Source organism: Cebus imitator, unplaced genomic scaffold (assembly GCF_001604975.1).
Source record: "Cebus imitator isolate Cc_AM_T3 unplaced genomic scaffold, Cebus_imitator-1.0 Scaffold2, whole genome shotgun sequence".
NCBI classification, from domain to species: Eukaryota; Metazoa; Chordata; class Mammalia; order Primates; family Cebidae; genus Cebus; species Cebus imitator.
Window position 1 is genome coordinate 14,881,027 of NW_016107317.1, and position 24,251 is coordinate 14,905,277.

The 24,251-nt window shown below is 35.8% G+C and overlaps 1 protein-coding gene across 4 annotated transcripts in view; it reads left to right on the forward strand.

Moving 5' to 3' along the window:
- The window catches only part of GXYLT1 (glucoside xylosyltransferase 1), a 107,621-nt gene that overhangs the window by 24,429 nt on the left and 58,941 nt on the right, over nucleotides 1-24,251 (forward strand). For all 4 annotated transcript variants that reach the window (XM_017530266.2, XM_017530290.2, XM_017530277.2 and 1 more), the window contains 5 exons: nucleotides 898-1,069; nucleotides 4,538-4,663; nucleotides 8,296-8,547; nucleotides 14,548-14,671; nucleotides 14,974-15,146. In XM_017530266.2, coding sequence (XP_017385755.1) covers nucleotides 898-1,069; nucleotides 4,538-4,663; nucleotides 8,296-8,547; nucleotides 14,548-14,671; nucleotides 14,974-15,146 — 847 coding nt within the window. The remainder of the gene's footprint in view (nucleotides 1-897; nucleotides 1,070-4,537; nucleotides 4,664-8,295; nucleotides 8,548-14,547; nucleotides 14,672-14,973; nucleotides 15,147-24,251) is intronic.

The following is a 24,251-nucleotide window of genomic DNA, read 5'->3' on the forward strand; positions in this document are numbered from 1 at the left end:
CCTCCTGGGTTCAGGCAATTCTCCTGCCTCAGCCTCCTGAGTAGCTGGGATTACAGGCACGCACCACCATGCCAAGCTAATGTTTTGTATTTTTAGTAGAGACGGGTTTTACCATGTTGACCAGGATGGTCTCGATCTCTTGACCTCGTGATCCACCCGCCTCGGCCTCCCAAAGTGCTGGGATTACAGGCATGAGCCACCGCGCCCGGCCTGTTTGCCCTTATTTTTTAATAAATAAATTATTTTTTTTGAAACAACGTCTTGCTCTGTCTAGAGTAAAGTGGTACAATTACAGTTCACTGCAGCTTCTATCTTCTAGGCTCAAAATATCCTCCCATGTCAGCCTCCTGTGTAGCTGGGACTACAGGTCCATGCCACCCTCCTGGCTAATTTTTATATTTTTTGTAGGAATGGGATCTCAGTATATTGCCTAGCTAGCCTGGTCTTGAACTCCTGGGCTGAAGTAACCCTTATTCCCTGGCCTCTTGAAGTGCTGGGATTACAGACGTGAGCCACCACACTTGGCCTAGTTTGTTTTATAAATAAAAATTTTGAACTTCAGTTTTCCTCCTTCCCTCCCTTTCTTTCCCTTTCTCTTTTCTCTCCCTTCTCTTTCCCTTCCTTCTCCCTTCCTTCTCTTTCCGTTCTTTCTTTCCTTTGTCTTTCACAGGGTCTGGCTCTGTTGCCCAGGCTGGAGTGTAATGATGCAGTCATAGCTCACTGCAGCCTTGAACTCTTGGTTTCAAGTGATCCTCCTGCCCTAGCTTCGTGAGTAGCTGGGACTGCAGGCATGAGTCACCACATCTGCCCTTGAACTTCACTTTTTAACATGGTGAAAGTATCATGTTGTAAACATATACTAAAACTGTTGGAAAATATGGTTTTCTTTCCTGTTAGGTATAATCTGAAAATACAGCCTGTTGAGAAAATGCATCTAGCTGTAGTTGCCTGTGGTGAAAGACTGGAAGAAACTATGACCATGTTGAAGTCAGCTATCATTTTCAGCATCAAACCTCTTCAATTCCATATTTTTGCTGAAGATCAGCTACATCAGAGCTTTAAAGGCAGAGTAAGTATTTGAGATGAGGTCAAGGTTGTAGAATTGAATATTTAATAATATGCTCTAATAGAATGTTGTTGTATTAGTCTGTTATCACACTATGAAGAACTACCTGAGACTTGGTAATTTATAAAGAAAAGAGGTTTAATTGACTCAGTTCAGCATCACTGGAGAGGCCTCAGGAAACTTACAATCATGGGGAAAGGCAAAGGGGGAAGTAAGGCATGTCTTACATGGCAGCAGAAAAGAGAAAGAGAGAGAGAGAGAGAGAGAGGGAAAGGAAGTACCACACTTTTAAACCGTCAGATCTTGTAGGAACTGATGGTTATCACGAGAACAGCATGGGGGAAACTGCCCCCATGATCAAGTCATCTCCCACCAGGTCCCTCCCTCCACATGTGGGAATTTCAGTTTGAGATGAGAATTGAGTGGCAATACAGAGCCCAATCATATCAGTTGTTGTATTCCTTCATTGCACAAAAATATTCTGTAACATTGCCCTTCTAAAGTGGAAAGTGCTTCTTGAACCACTTCTATTTGAGTCTAGATCTAAGGTGAAAGAGGAAGGTTCATTTTTGAATAGCAGTGGGCTACTTAAAAGTAAGTTCTTTGTCAAGCATGGAGGTTTGGTTTTAGTGACTATAGTTCCAGGATGTTTGACTAAGAAGTCCTATGATTTATTTTTGTCCATATCCTTTCCTTTGGAGTGCCTTAATCAGAGCCTACATAAAAGTTTTAATCTGGTTTTGAGAGGAGGAATTCTTGATTAATAATATGGCGGGAAATGACTTCTGGATCTGATAAGAAAATTACTTGTTTTGGTTTTGTATTAGTTCAGATCAGTTTGGCAGCAATGGCAGAAAACCCCAAGTAACTGTGGCTTAAACAAGATTGAAGTTTATTTCTCTCTCACATAAAAGTAGGTAGTTTGGATTATATGGCAATTCTTTATCTTCAGGTTTTCAGGCTTCGTCTGACTGTGGCTGAGCCCTTTTCAGGATGAGGCTTCTGCTTCATGGTCCACAGTAGCTACTCAGACTCCAGCCATTGCACCTATATTCTGTTCAACATGAGGAGAGGGAGTGAAGAAGGGCAGTCTCCTCCTTCTCTTAAGGGTACTTTTTAGAAGTCATTGTGACATTTCTGCCAACATCCCATTGGTCTGAATTTAGTCATATAACCATACCTAGCTGTTAGTGAGAGTGGAATATACACTCTTTAATCAGGTCAGCCTTGTAACTTCCTCAACAACAATAAAATTCATGTGAATTTTCTTTTTCTTACATGTTCTTCTGCCTGTATCTGTTCTCCTCTTATTGTATAATAATAATACTTATTATATAGTAATATATAGTAATAATATTGTATAGTAATAAGATGAGAACAGATACAGGCAGAAGAACATGTAAGAAAAAGAAAAGCCACCTGAAATCTCACTACCTTGCATTCTGAAATGGTGATAAAGGTGATGCTGATGATCATTCATTTATATTTTCTCTCTCCCTCTCTATCATCTGTCTGCATCTGTCTCCATTAAATTAAGCTTTCAAACTCATTTGTATTTTTATGCTTGGCCTAACTATGTAAAAAATATATTTGATGTTTTTTCAGGTTAATTTAGTTCATTGTGCATAGTGAATGCAAAAATACTAATTAGGAGCTCAGATCTTTTAGTTTTCTGCCAAAAACATTTATACCTTTTAGTTTGGCGGAAAAGCTATAAAAGTTTTCTTTACCTCTTAAGTGGTATATGGAAGTATACCTTTTTACTTACTGTTTAAAAATATTTCTAGTATCGGCTGGGTGCGGTGGCTCATGCCTGTAATCCCAGAACTTGGGAGACTGAGACAGGTGGATTACCTGAGTTCAGGAGTTTGAGACCAGCCTAGCCAACATGGTGAAATCCCATCTCAAAAATATATATATATATATATATTTCTAGTATCTATATTTTTGTTAGATAATTTTGTGATCTTGATCTCTTTATCTGGATTGTTTTCTAAAATATTGAGGAATTAATCTTGTCTTAGTGGTTAAGAGAATAACAGCCTACTGCCAGTTATGGAAATCTTTGAAAATATAGTTAAAAAAGTAAAACATTTATTGCATTGTCTTAGTTGCAGCCTCTGTGTTGTGTTTACACCTGGCTGAATTATTGCTTGTGTAACATACGCTGTATTTTTAAACTTAGTTTTTCTTTGCTATAATAATCACTGAGAATGTTTGGTTTTGCCTTTGATGAAAGAATATCAAATATTTTATGGAACATGCTTTTAGTACATAAAACAAGACTATTATGTTAAATGAAAAGTGACTAATATTTTATTTTGAAGTTGGTATTGAAAGGCTCTTTAAGTGGTTAATAAGTGAGGCAGGGAAATAACAGTGCTAGTATTTTAAAATAATTATAGTCACTAGCTGGGTGTGGTGGCATGCACCTGTAGTCCCAGCTACTTGGGAGACTGAGGTGGGAGGATCACTGGAGCCTGGGAGGCCAAGACTACAGTGAGCCATAATCATGTTACTGTACTTTAGCCTAGCCTGGGTAACAGAGTTGAGACCCTGTCTCAAAATAAATAAATAAGTTAAATAAATAAATAAATAAAAAGTAAAATAAATAAAATGAAATAATGAACAGAGACAACAAAGCAGAATGTTGGAATTAAAGGTATTCCCTTAAACTATGTTGGAAGATGTTAATATTTTAAAATTGACTTAAACACAATCATAATTCAAAAGTGATTGTATTCAGCCTGTACGCAAACTACTTTGTTTTTCCCCCATAGATTGTTTCTTAATGCTTTTTAGGAAATGTGAATCAGTAATTCCGTTGAAATAAGAATGAGAGATAATACTTAAACTGAATTTGAAATAGTTCAGTATCTTGAACTGCATTTAGGGTACTGAAGTGTAAACATGTTCATTGTAGATTTTCAGATATAATTTACTTTTTGCAGTAATTTTAAAAAAATTGGCATTGGCTATGTATCAGAATATTTTATTATCAGAAATATTCAGTCATACTAAAATTATGCATTGATGGACAAATATTTGTTAACCAGTTTCATATTTGGTCTGACTTTGAATGTAAGCATCTGTCATACCATATATATAGTGGTAATAAAATTAGTGCTTAATTTTTCTGATTTTAACTTGTTAATGGGTTAAGAGAATTTACACATTAGATAAAGTTGAGGAAGACACACTTGCAAGGGTCTTTCACCTTTCTGATGGGAGTCAGACCTTGATAACTTTCATTATGCCTCAGATCTTAATGGTGAAGTCTTTCTGGCATCTTATTTTGATTTTTAGATTTTAAATGGAAACAAATACAGTGGTGGAAGAATCTTTCTCTTAACTTTACAGCATAAAATGTATACTATCTTAATTTTTAGCTCTTCTGTTTTATAGTCTGTTGTTTTAGAGAGAAAATTTAGAGTGAAACTAATCTGTTTTTTTTTTTTTTAATTGTTTTAGCTTGACAGCTGGTCATTTCTACAAACATTTAATTATACGTTATACCCCATAACTTTTCCAAGTGAGAATGCAGCAGAATGGAAAAAACTCTTCAAACCATGTGCTTCGCAGAGATTGTTCTTGCCGGTAAGTTTTTTCCCCCCAGTGTCCTTTTTTCTTTTTTTTTTAAATTGAAACTTAACTGCCAATGAAGGTGGCCGAGAAAAACAAACAAAAAAAAGAACACAGATGAGTCTCTGAAGAGTTACATATAAATCCGGTTTAAAAATTTATAAATAGAAATCAATAGTTGTACTATTTCCCCTTTGAACGTGAAAAAATATTCATATGGAACAAGTAAAATAAAAACCCTGTTAAGAATGAAAAATTTTTAGTAACATCTGTTGAGATACCAGTTTAATGTATTCAGCTGCTGTGAACTCTTTTATATGTAAGAGGGAATAGAGGTTGCCAGGTCTTAATGGAGCCGAGTCTGTTGCCAGCAGAAATGCAGTGGCGTTATCATGTTCAACTTGTAGACTGCATTTAGAGTTTGAGAAATGAGGGAGAATGCATCATTAAATAGCAATTTGTGTCTTATACCAAGCCAATTTTTCTTTTGTAACTGATACTTAAACAGAAACAAATTTAATACATGTGAACTCAAAGGGAAAATGGGAACTATTTATTCAGTGGAGTTGTTCTTTGGTAGTGTTCTGTGGTGACAAACCTTAATTTTTTTTTCTTTTTTATATACAAATGTTGTGAAATAAGGTTACCTCTTTCATTTTGATTTGATTTTACCCAGTTTTAAAATGCACAGTAGTTGTGTAGACCATTATGATATTTAGATACTTAAGGTTTTGCAACTTAAACACATAAAGAATACTTATGGTAGAAATACTGAATTTAAGAAGCACAGAAGTTTCTGGAAAGTATATAAATTATGGGGAAGAACCTTCAGTTACTTCTTATTGCTAAGTGGATTAAGGCAATTCCTAGCTTATTAAGAATACAGTTTATGGAATCCAGGATATCTATAAGATTAAGTTATAATTCTGATAAGCAGGTCTGCCTAACTACTATCTTTGTGCTCTGCCTTAAAAAGTTGGACCCTAGGATCTTTCTCTTCTCTTGTCTTCTATTGTAAAAAGCACACAAGTAAGGGTTTAAGATTGGTTAAAAAAAAATTAAGAAGTTTTAGATATTTCATGTAGGTTTTGTAAGTTTTTGAAATAAGTTTTATACTGAATGATTGCAGTGTCACAGTCAATTAATTAATATGTGAGTGCCTATTTCTTGTCAGTCAGCTATACTCAAGTGCTCGGTATATAGGAATCAATAGAGCAGACATGTTTCCTGTTTTCATAGAGCTTCTTGTCTGATGGGGGAGACAGACATTAAATAATCACACCAATATATTGAAAAAACAGTAAGAGATGAATGAAAGGTGTGAGATTATGGCCGTTTCTCTGCCATTTTGTTATGGCACTTAATAAACACTTGACACCATAGCACTTTGTTAACACTTTATTAACAAGTTTAATTGTTGATGGTGTTTTATGAAATATGCCAGATCATTTAATTATGTAAAACTAGTTAAATACCTAAATGCAATTTTAAGTACAAGAAATACTTGAAACCTGTCAAATTGACCTCATACTTTGCTGTTACTTCTACATCTTTTTAACCAGATTTAAGTAAATTGGTGCTTTATTTTTTTAAAGTGATAAACTTTTTTGCTGAGTTTCTCTTACTTTGAAATAAATGCATGAAAATAACTAATGTAAACTGTACCAGTGCCTTCTTTACCTAAAAGGAATCAGAACTATACATAAGTGATTATTATTTAACTATATGTCTGATTTCCAGTTGGCAGTGGCTCCCAGCATTGAACTTGGAGCTTTATGCAGCTTCTTCCTAGTCTGCTAAGAATATAGTAATCTGTAAATAGATATGACACAGATGTAGAATGTTGCTATTAAAAACAATTCTCACTCCACTACCCCTCAAAAAAGGGAGACAGACACACAGATTCCGCCTCCCCTGACCACACCTTTTTTTTTTTTTTTTTTTTTTTTTTTTTTTTTTTTTTTTTTTTTTTTTTTTTTTTTTTTTTTTTTTTTTTTAAGATAGAGTCTTGCTCTGTTGTCTAGCCTGGAGTGTACTGGCGCTATCTCAGCTCACTGCAACTTCTGCCTCCTGGGCTAAAGAGATTCTTCTGCCTCAGTCTCCCAAATAGCTGGGATTACAGGCATGCGCCACCATGCCTGGCTAATTTTTGTATTTTTAGTAGAGACGGGGTTTTGCCATATTGGCCAGGCTGGTCTTGAACTCCTGACCTCCGGTGGTGCACCCGTCTCAGCCTACCAGTGCTGGGATGACGGACATGAGCCACCATGCCTGGTCACAGATTCCCTTTTAATTGAGGCCTTTGACCAAGTGAACCTTCCCTACTCAGGCCCTACAGTCAGTCATTTTTTTTCCCCAGCCTGAAATTAAATCAGCTGATAGTCATCTAAGGGAGGAATGAGGTGATTTCAGCCTAGTAGCTGCCCATTAAGGTGATGGCTTTATTGCAGCAGGAAGTAAGAACTTTGAAAAGCAGCAGAATTAGGATCAAGCTTCTATTGCATTCTTAACTCAAAAGGTTTAGATTCACCTATTCATTGAATCTTTCTAATAGACCAGGATAGGCAGTAAATTTAAATCTGTAGGAGTCAGAATCTAAAGTTAATGTGTAAGGCAGAAATAAAAAATTATCCTTGGTTGGGCACGGTGGCTTGTGCCTGTAATCCTAGCACTTGGGGAGGCCAAGGCAGATGGATCACGTGGTGTCAGGTGTTCAAGACCAGCTTGGCCAACATGATGAAACCCCATCTCTATTAAAAATACAAAAAATCGGCCAGGTATGGTGGTGCATGTCTGTAATCCCACTTACTCAGGAGGCTGAGGCAGGAGAATAGCTTGAACCCAGGAAGCGGAGGTTGCAGTGAGTTAAGATCGCACTACTGCACTCCAGCATGAGTGACAGAATGAGATTTCTCTCTCTCTCTCTCTCTCTCTCTGACACACACACACGCACGTGCACGCGCGCACACACACACACACACACACACTCACACACACACACAATTATCCTTAAATATCCCCAGGAAAGGCACATGTTGAGTTAACATCTCTTAGAAAGTGCAACATAGCCAGTCTAAGTCAAGCCTTTACCCTTGGTAGGTGTACATTCTCTTTGATTCATTGGGAGACAGTAAGCATAGAAATAAGAGCATGGACTTTGAATTGAATCTGGATTGCCTGAGTTCCAGTTTGGCTCTACCTCTTACTAGTTGAAACTGAAATGGTGTAAAGGTGTCAGTGTTATAAGGCAAGGGGAATAAGATCAGAAGATGTTTATTTGTATTGGTTTATTTATGTATTTATCTCAGGAAATTAGTATTAAAGATATAAATTTACCTAAGTTAATGTTATTGTCCATTATGAAAACCATTTCCTCCCTGATCTCTGAAGAAATTGGTAGCATTCTCTCAATTTTTATAATTGAGTATTTTGTTTTGGTTTGTTTTTATATCTTCTCTGAAAATTAATATGAAGGTTAGCATAGTATCTTTATATGCTATTGTTAAAAATGACAGATTTAGGAAAGATTACCTTAAAATAATATCAACTAGTTTATCTCTTAGGTGTATCGTGTACCATTAGAGGTGATTTTATGTTTCTTTTTGAAATAGAATTATAGTTAATTATTCAAATATTTCTCCTTGTAGTTAATCCTGAAAGAAGTTGACTCACTATTATATGTCGACACTGATATCCTTTTTTTACGACCAGTTGATGATATTTGGTCTTTCCTAAAGAAATTTAATTCTACACAAATTGCTGCAATGGCACCAGAACATGAGGAACCTCGAATAGGATGGTATAATCGCTTTGCTAGGCATCCATACTATGGAAAAACTGGAGTAAATTCTGGAGTTATGTTGATGAACATGACTCGAATGAGAAGGAAATATTTCAAGGTAAGTCACTATTACAGGTAGTTGTTAGCATTTCTCTAAAAGCCTTCTAAATGGTTTGCTTTTCAATTTAGTTTTACTAAAAAGTAGATTGAACTATAAAGAATTTTTCTACTAATCTAGAATAATCTAGAAGATTAGAAGAATCTAGATATCTAGATTTATCTGGAAGTGTGTTCATATTATTCTGTTTCAGAGAATTACAATAGGTCAAACCAGATGGTATTACAATGAAGTAAAATAACAGTGTACTAAGCAGTGAACGTCATTTCTCTAGATTGCCGTTCCAGGAAGCAGGTGTTATTTTGTACTTATATAGCCATGGAGTGCATCGAATCTAAATTATGATACACCTTAAGGACAACATGGAGTTGCAGTTAAAAGCATAGACTCTGCAACATGTTTGGTCTCACCTGTAAAATGCAAATGATAGTACTACCAACGTCATGGGACTTTTGCGAGGAGGAAATGAGTTAGAACAGTGGCTGACACATAGTAAATGTTGGCTATTATGGTGTTATTGGAAGTTAACTTAAAAAATTCCTGCATGTTTTCAGTCTTTCAGATTGTGAGGTCAGTAGAAAAGTCAGACTATTTAAATTCTCTGAGTGTGCATTTAGATTACATCAGTATGTAGTACCGTTTACCAGTTTCATGTAAATTAATTGTATATCTAAATTGCAAGTCACTGTAGTTTTCTGGCTCTGGAGTCAAACTGGCTTTCTTTGTAGCTTTGCCTCCTGTGCACTACTTTACTAGTCACTTCGTTAACTTTCAAGTATAAGTTCTCTCAGCTGAACAAGAAAGATAGACTTAACTAAGTTAATTTCAAAGAGATCTGTTGAAAATTCTTACTAGATTGTGGCATGTAGTAAGCAGTAAAATGTTAGCTAAAAACAGTGACTTCTGAGCCTCACTCACTGTAGTCTTTCCCTCTGGAGGCATAGACTTACTGTTTATTCCTTTATGTCTCATTAGGACTAAATTAAACATTAAGGGATATCGTGTCTTTTATAATATGAGTATGTGTATACATTTGTAGATACATATTTTTGTCATGTATTTTTCATATGGTATCTGGTTGAATGGAATTATTTCTTCTTTCTATATGTCTGATTTAAGTCTTTGCCTCATTTTGAGCTGTTTCCTCTAACCTTTGGTATAAGCAGCAATACTGCTGTAGCCATTACCATGTGCCAACACTTCAGTCTTAGAAGTCTGACAGCTATTACCTGTCACTCTTCTATTCTGTTGATCTGGTAAACCTAGTTTTCTTTTTAGCCTTCCCTATTCTAAACCTTTTTAAAATTCTAATTTAAATTCAGTTTGTCTTCCACTGCTGGTTGCATTAGTGAGCCTAGTGTTAGGAAACCTCTGCTCTTGTTTAACAGAGAACATCTCGCTTTGATTGCCAAGTTTGTTATTATATCTTGAATTTTTAAATTTCATGTACTGTAAAGTTTTGCTATATGACAAAACCAGTATGGTAACATGATTGTTATTTTCTGATTGTTAGATTATGCACGGTGATATTATACCAGAAGATGGTGCTGTAAGATTATCTGCAAAGAAATAATGTAACTTCTCAATAACTGCATTTGAAATTAGTAGAAGTTTAATGTTGCAAAGAACTGTAGAGATAACACCAGTTGATTAAAACTTTAAAAAAATACAGCTATATATTTCAAATCCATTATTTTAAAAATTAGTTTATTCTTCTTTCACTTTTTGGTAGAGAATGGGCTCTGCGAAAAAAAGAGTTGCCCAGGCTGGTCTTGAACTCCTGGCCTCAAGTGATCCTCCCACTTCATCCCCCCACAGTGCTGGGTTTATAGTTGTGAGTCACTGCACTTGGGCCAGATCTACTGTCTTTTACTTCCCTATTATTTAACTGTCATTCATAAATACTTCCATAGTTTCTCCCTTTCCCTTTTTCTTTTTTTTCTGTGACATGTTCCAAGTCATCTAGAGATATAGTTACGGGGGTTGGAATAATTCCTAAAAAAAGTATTACGGTATTTCTTAACTTTTTCCTATTTATTAGAGAAAAACCGAAGAGTATAAATTAGGCACCATGGGATCTTTTCCTTTTTTGTTTACTCTCTGCCCTTTTTGTCCTATGTATTTGTAAAGTCTTTTTTTGTTTGCTTGCTGTACCTACTGAGGGCAGGATATGTCTTTGTACAGCTTTATATTTATTTTAGCCTGGTGCCTTACATAAAGTAGCAACCTGATAGATAATTATTAGCAAAGGACAGTCAGATGAAGGTTTTAAAAACTAGGCCATTAGTGAATTATTGAAAAATATTTTGTATGAAGTAGATACAATGTTTTTACATATTTGTAACATGTATGTGATAGAGGACTTTTCTTGTGTTAGTACATGACTTATGAGAACAGAATAATGACAAACATCTTGCCAAAGGGGTTGAACTTTTTAAAGTGAAGTAACTAATCTTTAGGAGATGATAAGTTCCCAGTTTCTCGCATTGTTGGAGCATAATTTGAATAATCTTAAATTTTATATATATGTATGGGACAGGCTGATAATGACAGTCTGCTCATTTTCAAAGCGTGCTTAATTTAAAAAATGAAACTAACTGATCTTAATTTTAACACACATGTATTTGGTCATAGATTTGCTAAAATTTGTAAAATTAGAACTATGATTTTCTGTTTTAAATGTTATGAAACTAAATTATGCTTATAAAGATTCAAAAAATTCAATGTATGTAGAGTAAAAAGACAGGTCTCCCCTTGACATACCTCTCTACAGTTTCATGTGTCCACCCATAGTGACACTATAAATTTTGCTATGTGTCCTTTGGACCTTTTAAAAAGTATATTTTGAGGCTGGGTGCCGTGGCTAGTGCCTGTAATTTCAGCACTTTGGGAGACCAGCCTGGCTAATATGGTGAATCCCCATATCTACTAAAAATACAAAAATTAGCTGGGTGTGGTGGCACATGCCTGTAATTGTAGTTATGCAGGAGTCTGAGGCATGAGAATCACTTGAACCCAGGAGGTGGAGGTTGCAGTGGGCCAAGATTGTGCCACTGCACTCCAACCTGGGCGACAGAGTGAGACTCTGTCTCAAAAAAAAAGGAAAAGAAAAGGAAAAAGTATTTTGAAACAAATATACATGTGCATTAGCACTTAGATATAGGATTCTTTCATATATTTTCACCTTTTTTCATTTAGTAAATATATAGTTGACTGACTTCTGTGTCATTACACATAATCACATTTTTTATGTGTGTATGATGTGGAGAATGGATGATTTTATTTTTGTGTGTGTGTAACTTGTATGGATGTGTAGTTGTATAACTGAAAATATATTTTAAAATTTGTTTTTTCTTGACTATACTACCATCGTGGTTAAAAATCTTTTCTTGTAATTTGTAGCCACTTCTGTTTCTCCTTTTGTGAATGGCTGCTTGCCCATATCCTTTGCCCACGTCTTGGTTTTCTCTTACTTATTGACTTGAACTCCTTTTATATGTAATGCCTTTTTATTAAACTAATTTCTCATAGCTTTTCATTGATTGTCTTGGATAGTCTAGGTTATATCATTAGCAAATAATAGTAGTGTTGTTGCTTCTTTTCCAAATAGTTTTCTAATAGGACTTTTTTTTTAAAGTTAAGGTTTTTTTCCCTTTTGATTTTTTTTCCTAAGACTGCACTGGACTCTTAATTTTGACTTTCATTGATTTTCTTTGAATATATATATTTCTTGTGAGATAATATATTTAAATATATATATATTTGATTTATATTGATTTTTAAAATTTATATTTATATTTCTCTATGTATTTAAATAGATAGACTCACATGAAGACTTTAACATGGGATTGTACAAGGGCTCCACCAGTTCTGTCTATTTAATGTGTTGCTGGTTTTTGTCCTTGTGTAATTGATATTTTTCTTTTCAGAATCTAATATTTCCTAAACATACTCAATGACTTACTTCAAAGAGTTATCTTTTCAAATTATTTCCTTAAGTAAAACTTGTTTTAGTCATTTTCCGCATTAAAAAAAAATTCTGATTATAATTACTACGTATACTGTGATCCAAGAAATTTCACACAAGGTTAATGCTGTTGTAGATCAACTTAAGTACGTGGATTTTTTTTTTTCATGAATTCTGATCTTTTTATTTAAAGGACAGATTGTTTATATTGTCATTGAATTTACTATAAATTATAAAATTGCTTAAAACATTGTTTCTCAAACTATGGCAAAGGATTAATTTAAAAAAAAAATTCAGTATGTTATGAGCCAATACTTCTGTAAAAGATAGATTACTGGAAAAACATATTAAGTAAACATAAAACTATCAATTTGCTGTAAAGGTTTCTAAATCTTACTCTTAATTTCTGAACTTAATTTCTTAATCTTATTGGGGACATATACAAAATGTACATATTATTACACTATGTGAACTGCACTATTAAGAATGCTGGTTTATACTCTAGATAGTTTAAAAGAGTCATAGGGATCTAAAAGGTCCAGTATTCAATTCAGAGTTTCACCATGTTGCCCAGGCTGGTCTCGAACCCCTGAACTCAGTTGATTTGCCTGCCTTGGCCTCCCAAAGTGCCGGAATTACAGACATGAGCCACTGCGCCTGGGACCATAACTATCAAGTAATATTTAAATAGTGGTTCTCAGCATGGAGGAATTACAAGCTCCAATATTAGACAAGTGAAAGAAATAGGTATAAAAATTAGATAGGATGTAAAATTATCATTATTTGCATGACATATTTACATCCCTGGAAGACCTCAACCTATTAAAACTACTGTAAACATTAAGGATATATGGTTAATTTGGCTGGGTTGAAATTAAAATACAGAAATCACTACTTTTAAAAGGAGAGTCAAACCATTTACTGTGGCTAACTCCAGGGGTTCTTTCTCAAGTAGCCTAGTATGGTCTTGTCCTGAAAACAGTGTTGATATGTTAATCAGTTGATACCCAAGAATAGGAAAATACCTTTTCTAGGAGGGTTGTAATTCTGATATCAAAGCTTACAGTCGTTAAATGGGTTGGGTGAATCTGTCAGCTCTTTGACAGTATGAGAGGCATCAGGAGACTAGGATCTCTTTTGTGGAGTGCAGTCTTTAATACTGCCAAAGATGCCAGTCCTAACTTGCCTCCCTCTGGGATGGTGAGAGTTTATGGGACTGCATACACCTGCTATACTGGACCCAGTTATTTTCCCTAGGAAATCTTCTTTGACTTTGTGTATCATTCATGGTGCCTCTTTACAGAATTCTTTGCTTGCGTTTTCTAATATACAAATAGCAACCTTTTAGAAGATAAAATGGAAAACCCTCCTCCCCTGTTAAAATAGTAACGAAAGAGATAGCATACATAGGAACAAACCTGAAAGAAATCGGCAACATAAATATATATATGTATACACACACACAAACACACACATCTTTATATCTGTCAACACACACACACACACACACACACTCTCTCTCTCTCTCTCTCTCTCTCTCTCTCTCTCTCTCTCTTACTTTCTTTTGTTATCTTCTCTTTTCCTGGACAGCCTTTCTCACATTTAGGATTAGAAATGTCACATATACAAATAGCAACCTTTTAGAAGATAAAATGGAAAACCCTCCTCCCCTGTTAAAATAGTAGCAAAAGAGATAGCATACATAGGAACAAACTTGAAAGAAATCGGCAACACACACACACACACACACACACACACACACACACATCTTTATATCTGTCTACATAAACACACACACACACATTCTCTCTCTCTCTCTCTCTCTCTCTCTCACACACTTTCTTTTGTTATCTTCTCTTTTCCTGGACAGCCTTTCTCACATTTACGGTTAGAAATGTCACTTGATGTCATGGGGAGTTTGCATTTCGCTTTGTGGCTCTGTTATGGTTGTTGTGGGAAGAACGTAGAACTGTCATCATACTGCCATTTTAAGCCTGAAAATCTGAAGATCTTTTGAATGTTTTAATCAACAGAATGATATGACAACTGTACGACTACAATGGGGAGATATACTTATGCCATTGCTTAAAAAATACAAACTAAACATCACATGGGGTGATCAAGATCTATTGAATATCATGTTTTCTCATAATCCAGGTAATTATTTAAATTCCTTTTGTTTGCATTAAAGAATTCCAGATAATACTTAGTGAAAAAGGAGAACATGCATTTATCTGATTCTGTCTTACATTAATGATTATAGCTATTTATTTTTAAGACAGAGTAAAACTTTTCTTGAATATTGGTTTAATTGGAAGAGATCTAAATGCCAAACATGTTTTTTATTATTGTAATTTTTACCTATAAAAGCTGCATTTTTTTAACTAAAAGTTTTGCAAAATGTTACATCTGTTGAATTAGGGGTATTTGCTTCATTGTTTGGTCTTTTCTTTATGTAGAAAGCCTTTTTGTTTTTCCGTGTCAATGGAATTATCGACCAGATCATTGTATATATGGAAGCAATTGCCAAGAAGCAGAAGAAGATGGAATCTTTATTCTTCATGGGAACAGAGGTGTTTACCATGATGATAAGCAACCGGCATTTAGAGCTGTTTATGAAGCACTGAGAAATGTAAGATTTGCCTTTTCTTTTCTTTTTTCTTTTTAACTGTTTGTTTGAAAATAATTTCAAGCTTATGGTTAGTTTACAGGAATACTTAGAATTTTCATATACCTTTCACTCAGCCTCATCCGTTATTAAAACTTTGCCTTAGCTTTGTCATTGGTTCTCTCTCTACATTGCTTTTTTTTTCTGAAAACAACGTAGTTGTTTTTTCAGAAAACTCAACTTACATTTGATTTTAAGTTGCATACATCAAGTTCTTCTAGCCCTAAAAAAGTCATTTTTTTAAAACTAAATATAAGGACATTCTCTTACAAGATTTAGCATCTATCATTGGTTCTTGCTCAAAGCAGTCTTCACTATGTTATTTGCAAATTGTTGATTGTTCAACACTAGCACTCCTTCCTTATACATCATTTGACATTTGGTGTGCTTCTATAAGGAAGAACCCTCCCTTTTGCACATATATTGATGTCTATATAATCACTATGAACCCTTTGATACTTATTTTCCCCTCAATGATTTACAATTCATTATTTCCTTCTAATGTTGATGCTAAAGTTGTTCCAGATATGGCCGTCGGGAGCCCCATTGGGGCTGCTAGTTGTGCCCCTTTGACATGCCCTCATCATTTTTTTTGAATACCTCCTTTATTTTCTGTCCCAACAAAGTATTCCAGGTTTGTCCAATACTGTCCCTGCCCTACCCTTGAAATTAGTCATCTGTCAAAGGAGCTCTGGTTTTTAGTAGGCTCTGGGTGTTAGGCATGTTTATTGCTACCAGGGTCTCGTTGCTTCTGAGCCCTTTCAGTGGCAGAACTAGGAAGTATAAGCATGCACACATGATGTTATGTGTTCACACTTGATACTCCAATTCCAGGCCGTTCTTCCAAGGCTCTTCTTTGCTTTCTTCTCTGTATTATATCTCCTTACTTCCACAGTTAGAATCCTGACTTCTGTCATCAATACATTTTCTCATTTGCTTAATCCTACAATCATTTAAAATAATTTCAGAGATGTTCCATTTTTACCATTGTCTCCACCCCCAAACCAACCTACTAAAAATGGCTTGGGATTTGTTTTCAGTCCTTCCTCCTCCTCTCCCCTGCTCCCAGACAAGGGTGTGTACTCAATACTGTATCTAGAAGTTACTTGGATTAGTTCTTTTTTCTTCTCTTTCAATGTGATTATTTTATTCATTTGAAATACATTTGGGTTCATTTTTTTCCATATGCTTTCAGTTTTAGTTTTTTCCCACTATCTTTGTTGATATAATTGCATTTTTTGATATATGGAATATTAATTAATATACTTCACAAAGTCACAATTACATAAGGGTTTACTCAGATGTAACCTGTTATCTTAGTCCTTTCATCCTAACTGCCCCTTACCCCTATAAGGTACCAATTTCATTGTTTTCTGGTTTATCCTTCCTATGTTTTTATAAGATGAGCAGACCATGGAAGTTTTGTGATTTCCATTTTCTTACACGAAAGGTAGCATAGTGTATATCTTCATTTATTCTTTGCTTTTTATACTTCAAATATTCTGGAGATATTTTCCTCTTAAAAAAAAAAAACAGCTATATGGTACCCTATTTTATGTATGTGTGTACCAGAGTTTATTCAGTCATTCTTGATGTTTAGACATTTTGTTGGTTTCCAATAGTTTGAATTATAAATACTGCAGCAATGTACACTAGCTTTGTCATTCATATATTTGTATTGTTGGAAGGTGAATCTTCAGGGTAAATTCCTAGAATTGGGATTATTGGACTGAAAGTATTACCGTGTTCCTCCATAGGGATTGTTTGTATTCCTGCCAACGATTCGTGAGACAGTCTGTTCCCCACATTCTCATCAACAGAGTATGTTATCAAGCTTTTAAAATTTTGTCATTCTGATGGGTGAGAAGTGGAATCTTAGTGCAGTTTTTATTTGCATTTCTCTTACAAGTGAGGTTTATTATTATATATTTATGAACTATATTTATATCTTTCGCGAGGGTGAATTGTCTTCTAAATCTTTCACCTATTCTTCTATAGGTTTTTAAAAAGTAACTAATGACTTTGGGAGGCCGAGGTGGGCAGATCATGAGACCAAGAGATTGAGACCGTCCTGGCCAACATGGTGAAACCCTGTCTCTACTAAAAGTACAAAAATGAGCTGGGTGTAGTGGCGCATGCCTGTAGTCCCAACTATTCAGGAAGCTGAGGTGGGAGAATTGCTTGAACCCAGGAGTTGGAGGTTTCAGTGAGCTGAGATCACGCCACTGCATTCTAGCTTGGCAACAGAGCGAGACTCCGTCTCAAAAAAAAAACCAAAAAGACTAATGAAACATAATTTATATATCACAAACTTCACCCATTTCAAATATATAATTCAGTGGCTTTTGGCATGTTTGCAGAATTGTACAACCATCATTACCATGAGGACGTTTGGTCTTTCTCACCCTCTCCTCCTCCCTTTGTTAGAAGTTCTTTGTACGTTAGGAATATTAGGACCTTTCCTTTGATACTTTGAAAAATATTGTGAATATTTTCTACCAATTTGACTTTATGGTATTTAATGCCATTCAGTTTGTATAATTTTTTCATGTAATAAATTTATCAACCTTTATTTATTTTTTTGAGATGGCATCTCACTCTGTTGCCAAGACTGGAGTGCAGTGGCATGATCTCAGCTCACTGCAACCTCCGCCTCCCGGGTTCAAACAGTTCTCCTGCCTCAGACTCCCAAGCTGGGATTACAGGCATGTGCCACCATGCCTGGCTAATTTTTTTTTGTATCTTTAGTAGAGACAGGGTTTCACCATGTTGGTAAAGCTGGTGTGGAACTCCTGACCTTGTGATCTGCCCGCCTCAGCCTCCCAAAGTGCTGGGATTACACATGTGAGCCACTGTGCCTGGCTTTTTTTTTTTTTTTTTAAATGACTGGGTCTTGCTCTGTCGCCCAGGTTGGAGTGCAGTGGCACAATCTTGGCTCTTCAACCTCTGCCCCCTGGGACTCAAGCAATCCACCCACCTCAGCCTCCCAAGTAACTGGTACTATAGGCATGTGCCACTGCACCCAGCTAACTTTTATATTTTTTATGGAGATGGAGAGTTTGCTCTGTTGCTCAGGCTGGCCTTGAATTACGAGGCTCAAACAATCTACCAGCATTAGCCTCCCCAAGTGCTGAGATTGCAGACATGAGCCATCAGGCTTGGCCTCACCATTTTTTTTTTTTAGGCAGAATCATACTCTGTCACCCAGGCTGGAGCGCAGTAGTGCGATCACAGCTCAGTGCAGCCTCTACCTTCTGGGTTCAGTTGATCCTCCCACCTTAGCCTTCCAAATAGCTGGGACTACAGATGCGTGCCACCATGCTTGGCTAATTTTTGTATTTCTTGTACAGATGAGGTTTTGCCATGTTGCTCAGTCTGGTCTTGAATTTCTGGGCTCAAGCGTCCTCCTATCTTCGCCTTCCAAAGTGCTAGGATTACAGGGGTAACCCACCACACCTGGCTTAACACTCTTTTTTTTTTTTTTTCTTTTTTTAAGTCATAATCAGAAAGCCTTTTCTAATCTACACTTGGGTTACAGAACAGGTTGTAGGAGAATCCACCCATATGATGTTTCATTTATTACATTCAGGCCTTTGCTCTGTTTGGAATTTACTCTCGTATTGGGTGAGGAATAGATATTATTTGACTCTTTTCCAAATGACTATACTTTCTTTGTGGTAAAACCACAAAATGGTAAACAGCATTTACTTAAAAATTTATATTTGGCTGGATGCAGTGGCTCACATCTGTAATCCTAGCACTTTGGAAGGCCAAGGTGGGTAAGCCCAGGAATTCAAGACCAACTCAGGCAACTCCTTGAGCCCAGCAGTTGGAGACCAGCCTGGACAACATAGTGAGACCTTGTCTCTAAAAAGTAAAAGAAAATAAAATAAAAGGCTATCTTTAGCCAAAAGATTTGAGATACTGACATTATCATAAATTCCATTTGTAATTTTGACTTTTCTGTTTAGTTCCATTGGTCTGTTCATTTGTACACTAATACCACACTATTTTAATTATAAAGGCTTTTTGCTATGTTTTAATATCTGATGGTTACTCCTTCTTTATACCCTGGGTTTTTTTTTTCAGTGTTTTCATAGCTATTGTATATTTATTTTTCCATAAGTATCAACTTTTTAAACTCCATTAAAAAATTTAAAAACTTGTTGGTATTTTTAGGCTAGGCATGGTGGCTCATGCCTGTAATCCCAGAACCTTGGGAGGCTGAGGTGGGAGGATCACCTGAAGTCAGGAGTTCGAGACCAGCCTGGCCAATGTGGTGAAACCCTGTCTTTACTAAAAATACAGAAATGAGCCGGGTGTCATGGCTACATGCCTGTAATCCCAGCTCCTCAGGAGGCTGAGGCAGGAGACTCTCTTGAACCTGGCAGGTGGAGAGGTTGCAGTGAGCCAAGATTGTACCATTGCACTACAGCCTGGGCAAAAAGAGCAAAACTCTGTCTCAAGAAAACCCCAAAAAAACCCAAAACAACTTGTTGGTATTTTTATTGGGAGTGATTAGCTTCATATATTAACTTAGGGACTGCTAACGTTTTGATGGTGTTGAGACACACTAACCGAGAACAAGGGCTGTCTTTACATTTGTCTTTTAGGAATGTTTTATAGCAAGCCTGTCCAACTTGTGGCCAGTGGGCTGCATGTAGCCCAGGACAACTTTGAATGTGGCCCAACACAAGTTTGTAAAATTTCCTAAAACATGACTTTTTTGTGATTTTTTTTTTTCTTAGCTCATTATCTTTAGTGTATTTTTGTGTGGCTTAAGACAGTTCTTCCAATATGACCCAGGGAAGTGAAAAGATTGGATACCCCTGTTTTATATATTTTTTCCTATAGATTTTGAATATAACTTAAGTTTATGCTTAAGTATTGTCTTCTTGTTGCTTTTGTAAATGAAGTTTTGTCTTTTAAGCATTCGCTTTATAATGTGTTTGGAAAAAATTTATACTGCTCCTCTCGCCCCCATCCCCCGATTGCCTGTTCTCCTCTCTTTTCTTCTTGTTCTTACTAGTCCCTTTTTATGTAATTAAGGTGGATTGATGAGGGAGATGATTAATACTTCATTTACCTCTAGATGGATGTATGCACCAGATTTCTGTGAATGTTAAGGACCAAGACTTGGGGCAAATCCTGGGGAGGTTTGGATTTATGCTGTTACTTAGCAAGCTGTATCACTATCCATGTTAGCGAATTCACTGCTACTGAGGAATAAGTATTAATACATGCGACCACTTAACTCTCTTGTAGATATACTGTCCTGCTAGACTGTTTAATACGATATGGGTAGAAACAAAGCAAATAATAGGAGTGCTACTTTGATTTAAATGTGGGGGTCAGGAGAAGAGCTGATGACCCCTGTTTACTAGGTTTTCATTATTTGATAATGACTGAAATCCTCTGGTCTAGTATAGCCTCATTGATAGCAGTGAGAATAAAAACACTTCACTATAATCCATGGTGACAGAGAGTGTACTGGAACTGTGAAAGAGTGTCTCAGTTTTGCCTCAAAGGGCCAGGGAAGGCCTCCTTGAAGAGAAGGCTTTTGAAGTGGGCCCTGAAGAATGAATAAGAGTTTACCAGGTGGATGGGGACAGTCTGGGCTGAGAACTGCCTGAGAAAAAGGTTCAGAGGCTGTGAAAAGATTCATGGAGAGGTCAGGCATCCATCTTTTCAGTGTGACTGGAGTGACGGATGAAAGGCAGCAGGGGCCAAGATGAAGTGGATGTGGAGATGGTGTACGGTGTTAAGGTGATATCTGCATGAAAAGGAATTGAAGTTTTCTCCCAGAAAACTGTTTCTTAAACTTGGTGGTAGACAAAATTCTAACAGCATTGTAGGCTATAGTTTTAGTGTATTATTAGCTAAGTTTCCTGTCCTATAAACTTGACAGATACACCTTCTAAATAATCAGTTTATCATGGTATGACTATACTCACTGAAGAATTATAAAATTTAGTGTTGATGTTCATTTTAATGTAGCAGGTCTTGTATGCCTTCAGAAATTAATACCATATTTTAATAATGCTTTATTATGGGCTGTCAGAAGGTGATAAAAATGAAGAAAAGTGCTTGTGGGGTTCTGAGACTTTGCAGGATAGAAAAGAAATGCATTCCTATAAAAATGCAATTCCTTTGTTTCCTTCGAGCATTTAAAAAAAACTATTAGAGAATTAAATTTCCCTAGGTTTATTTGATCATTTCTTTGGTTTATAAGTGTGTACCTTTAAAAATCTGAGTAAGAGTTTTAAGTTGATTAATTACAGTTGATTTTTTAAAAAGAAATCTTATTTTTAAAAGGATTTCAGATGATTAATTATCTTTTGTGTTTGTTTTGGGTCTGTGTTAACTACAGCTTACATCTATTCATTTTTCAACTTAATGAAGTTAATCAGTCTTTTATGGTGCTCCTGCTTAGTGTTTTTATCTTTCCTTATCTATAATTCAGTGAGAAGTGTAATTTTTAAAAGAATTGTATTCAGACAAGGATATTTATGCAAGTTTCAGCCAGAAGCTTAGTCATAGCCATGGAATGCAGTGAACAGTATGAATTATAAAGGATGTGAACCATCTTTAAAGTGTGAATTCATGGCTGTGTCTACCAGCAAATCTGTTTTTATAGTCCTTGCATATTTGTTAAATATTAGTTGTTGAGTGAATAAAAATATTGTTTAACAATTGCAAATTCAAAATAGGAACAAAATATTTTATGACTCTATAAGGTATTTTTGGCATCACGCATTTTATTCTGAATTATTTCTTGATGTTTCTGTGTTAACTTTGATTTACTTTACACCTTGCTTATATTTGCATGAAGCAGTCTTGAATGTTTTCCTTCCATGGTACTGCCTTGCATATATTTAACACTCAGGATTTGTTGCATTGAACTGCCATTCTGCTATATTTTCGAGATATACTATTCTTTGAAATTACCTCAAATTGCCTAAATATGATCATCACAGCCTCACTATTTCCTGTTGTTCAACTGACAGTATAAATCATGAGCTTCCTAAAAATTAGTATACTGGGTCCTATGCTGGTGAAAAGAAGGAATGATTAACTGTACAGTGAAAGGCTTCTCAGAGGAGCTGACATTTGAACTAAGCTTCAAGGATGATGAGAACCAGGCAGAGAAAAGGTAAAGACAAGTCAGGCATAGTGCATAGTATATAGTATGAAAAGAGGTCTGGAGTCAGGTAAGGCACATGTGGCCTCCGGGAAAGGGACACCTAGATGTAGGTTATATACTGCACAAATATGCAGGCACTGCAGACTATGTAAATGGCAGAATGCATTGTTTTTAGACTATATTTAATATAGGTGGAAATTTTGGAAGTTTGCCTTCTCCCATAAATGTCAAATTTTGTGTGTCATATCATGGGCAGAAAGAGGTCTAGCTCGTGAAACACTGTTTTTATTTCAGAAAATAGAAAAGAGCCCTTTTTTGTTTTTGTTTTTTCAGCGAAGAAGAAAATTTTTTTTAACCACAAACACTGGGATTTAAATCACATGAAAATAAACTGAATCTCAAGCACTACATACTCCTGGAAATCAGCAGTCTTCCTCTATTCTTAAATGCCTTCATGTTTTTTTGTTATTGTCATATAGTAAAAATAATGATCACAGTAGTTTGGGCTTACCATTATTTTCTACCTCTCAACCAGTGTTCAAGTGTTTTTTGGTACACATTGAAATGTTTATTGACAGTATCACTTGGCCGGGTGTGGTGGCTCACGCCTATAATCCAAGCACTTTGGAGGCCAAGGCAGGCGGATCAACCTGAGGTCGGGAGTTGAAGACAGCATCACTTGATGAAGTTTACCTTCTTCAATCTGGTTACACTTTTAACTGTGAACAGTTTGTCATTTAACCCCGAACAGATTTGTGTATCTGTTTACAGTACAGCACTTTGCCCAGATTTCCACCATTCATTGAGCTTCATCCTTCAACAGGATTTTTGAACTGACTTGGCATGGTTTTGTTTGCTTAATGTTTGGATAAGTAGCGCTGTCTGGTGGTTAATTAAGTGCATGGACTTTTGGAGTTAGGCTGCTGGGACAAAATCCTGGCTTAGCCACTTACTGGATTTATAACTGTGAGAAAATCCTCTCTCCCTGCCTTAGTTGTTTTATTGTCAGATGGGGATAATATTACCAATATTATAAACTTATTGTGAGACTTAAATGTATTAATACATATACAACTCTTAGAATGGTGCCTGGATGTAGCAAGCACTCTCTGTGCTATTGTTACTTTCATTGCATCGTTCTGGCTAAGCTTCCCCTCCTCTTTTTAAAAATTTTTCCTTCAAAACAATTTTAGACATTTATCTTGTCTTGAGTATGTGGATCGATTTTTAAAAATAACTCCAAAGGTGATGGTTTTATGCAGTTAATGCTTACGTTTTTTCTTGCTCAGAAGATACCAAAGTTTAGGATCTCTTTGCATCTCTACAGTGACAAAACCCATGTTATAAACAATAATTCAAGTTCATCCTCTTTTACATAGATTAACTGCAGCTTCCTGCAGATCTCACTAATTGTGCTGGGGGTGGTGCTTTCATTTCCTCTCCCTCAGTGTGAATGTGAACCTCAGGGATAACCTGACAGACTTCCAGTTCTGAATTTCTTTTGTGATTTTGCATTTTTCACTAACTTCAACTTCCATATAAATTGTTCTATTTTTAAGGCTCATCCATCTTTCTAATTGAAAATATAACATCTAGTTGAAATTACTAAATCTCAGAATACCTGGTTGAAAAAACAAAGATTACAGATTGTTTCCACTTTACTACCACAGCCCTTTCCAAAATATATTTCTTGATATTGATATATTTTATAGTAAAAGAAGGACTCTGGCCAAAAATATATTTTGGGACAAACAGGTCAAACAACACTCAACAGATTTATTTTCTGTTTTACTTTTTAGACTTTTTTTCCTGTGCCAGTCTGAATCCACATGAAGAGTGCCTAATATTTGACAGTTCTCAAATTTGTTTACTGTTGGGATCCTTCTCTGCAGTTAGGGTTCTGTGGGAAGTGCTGAACTACGTTA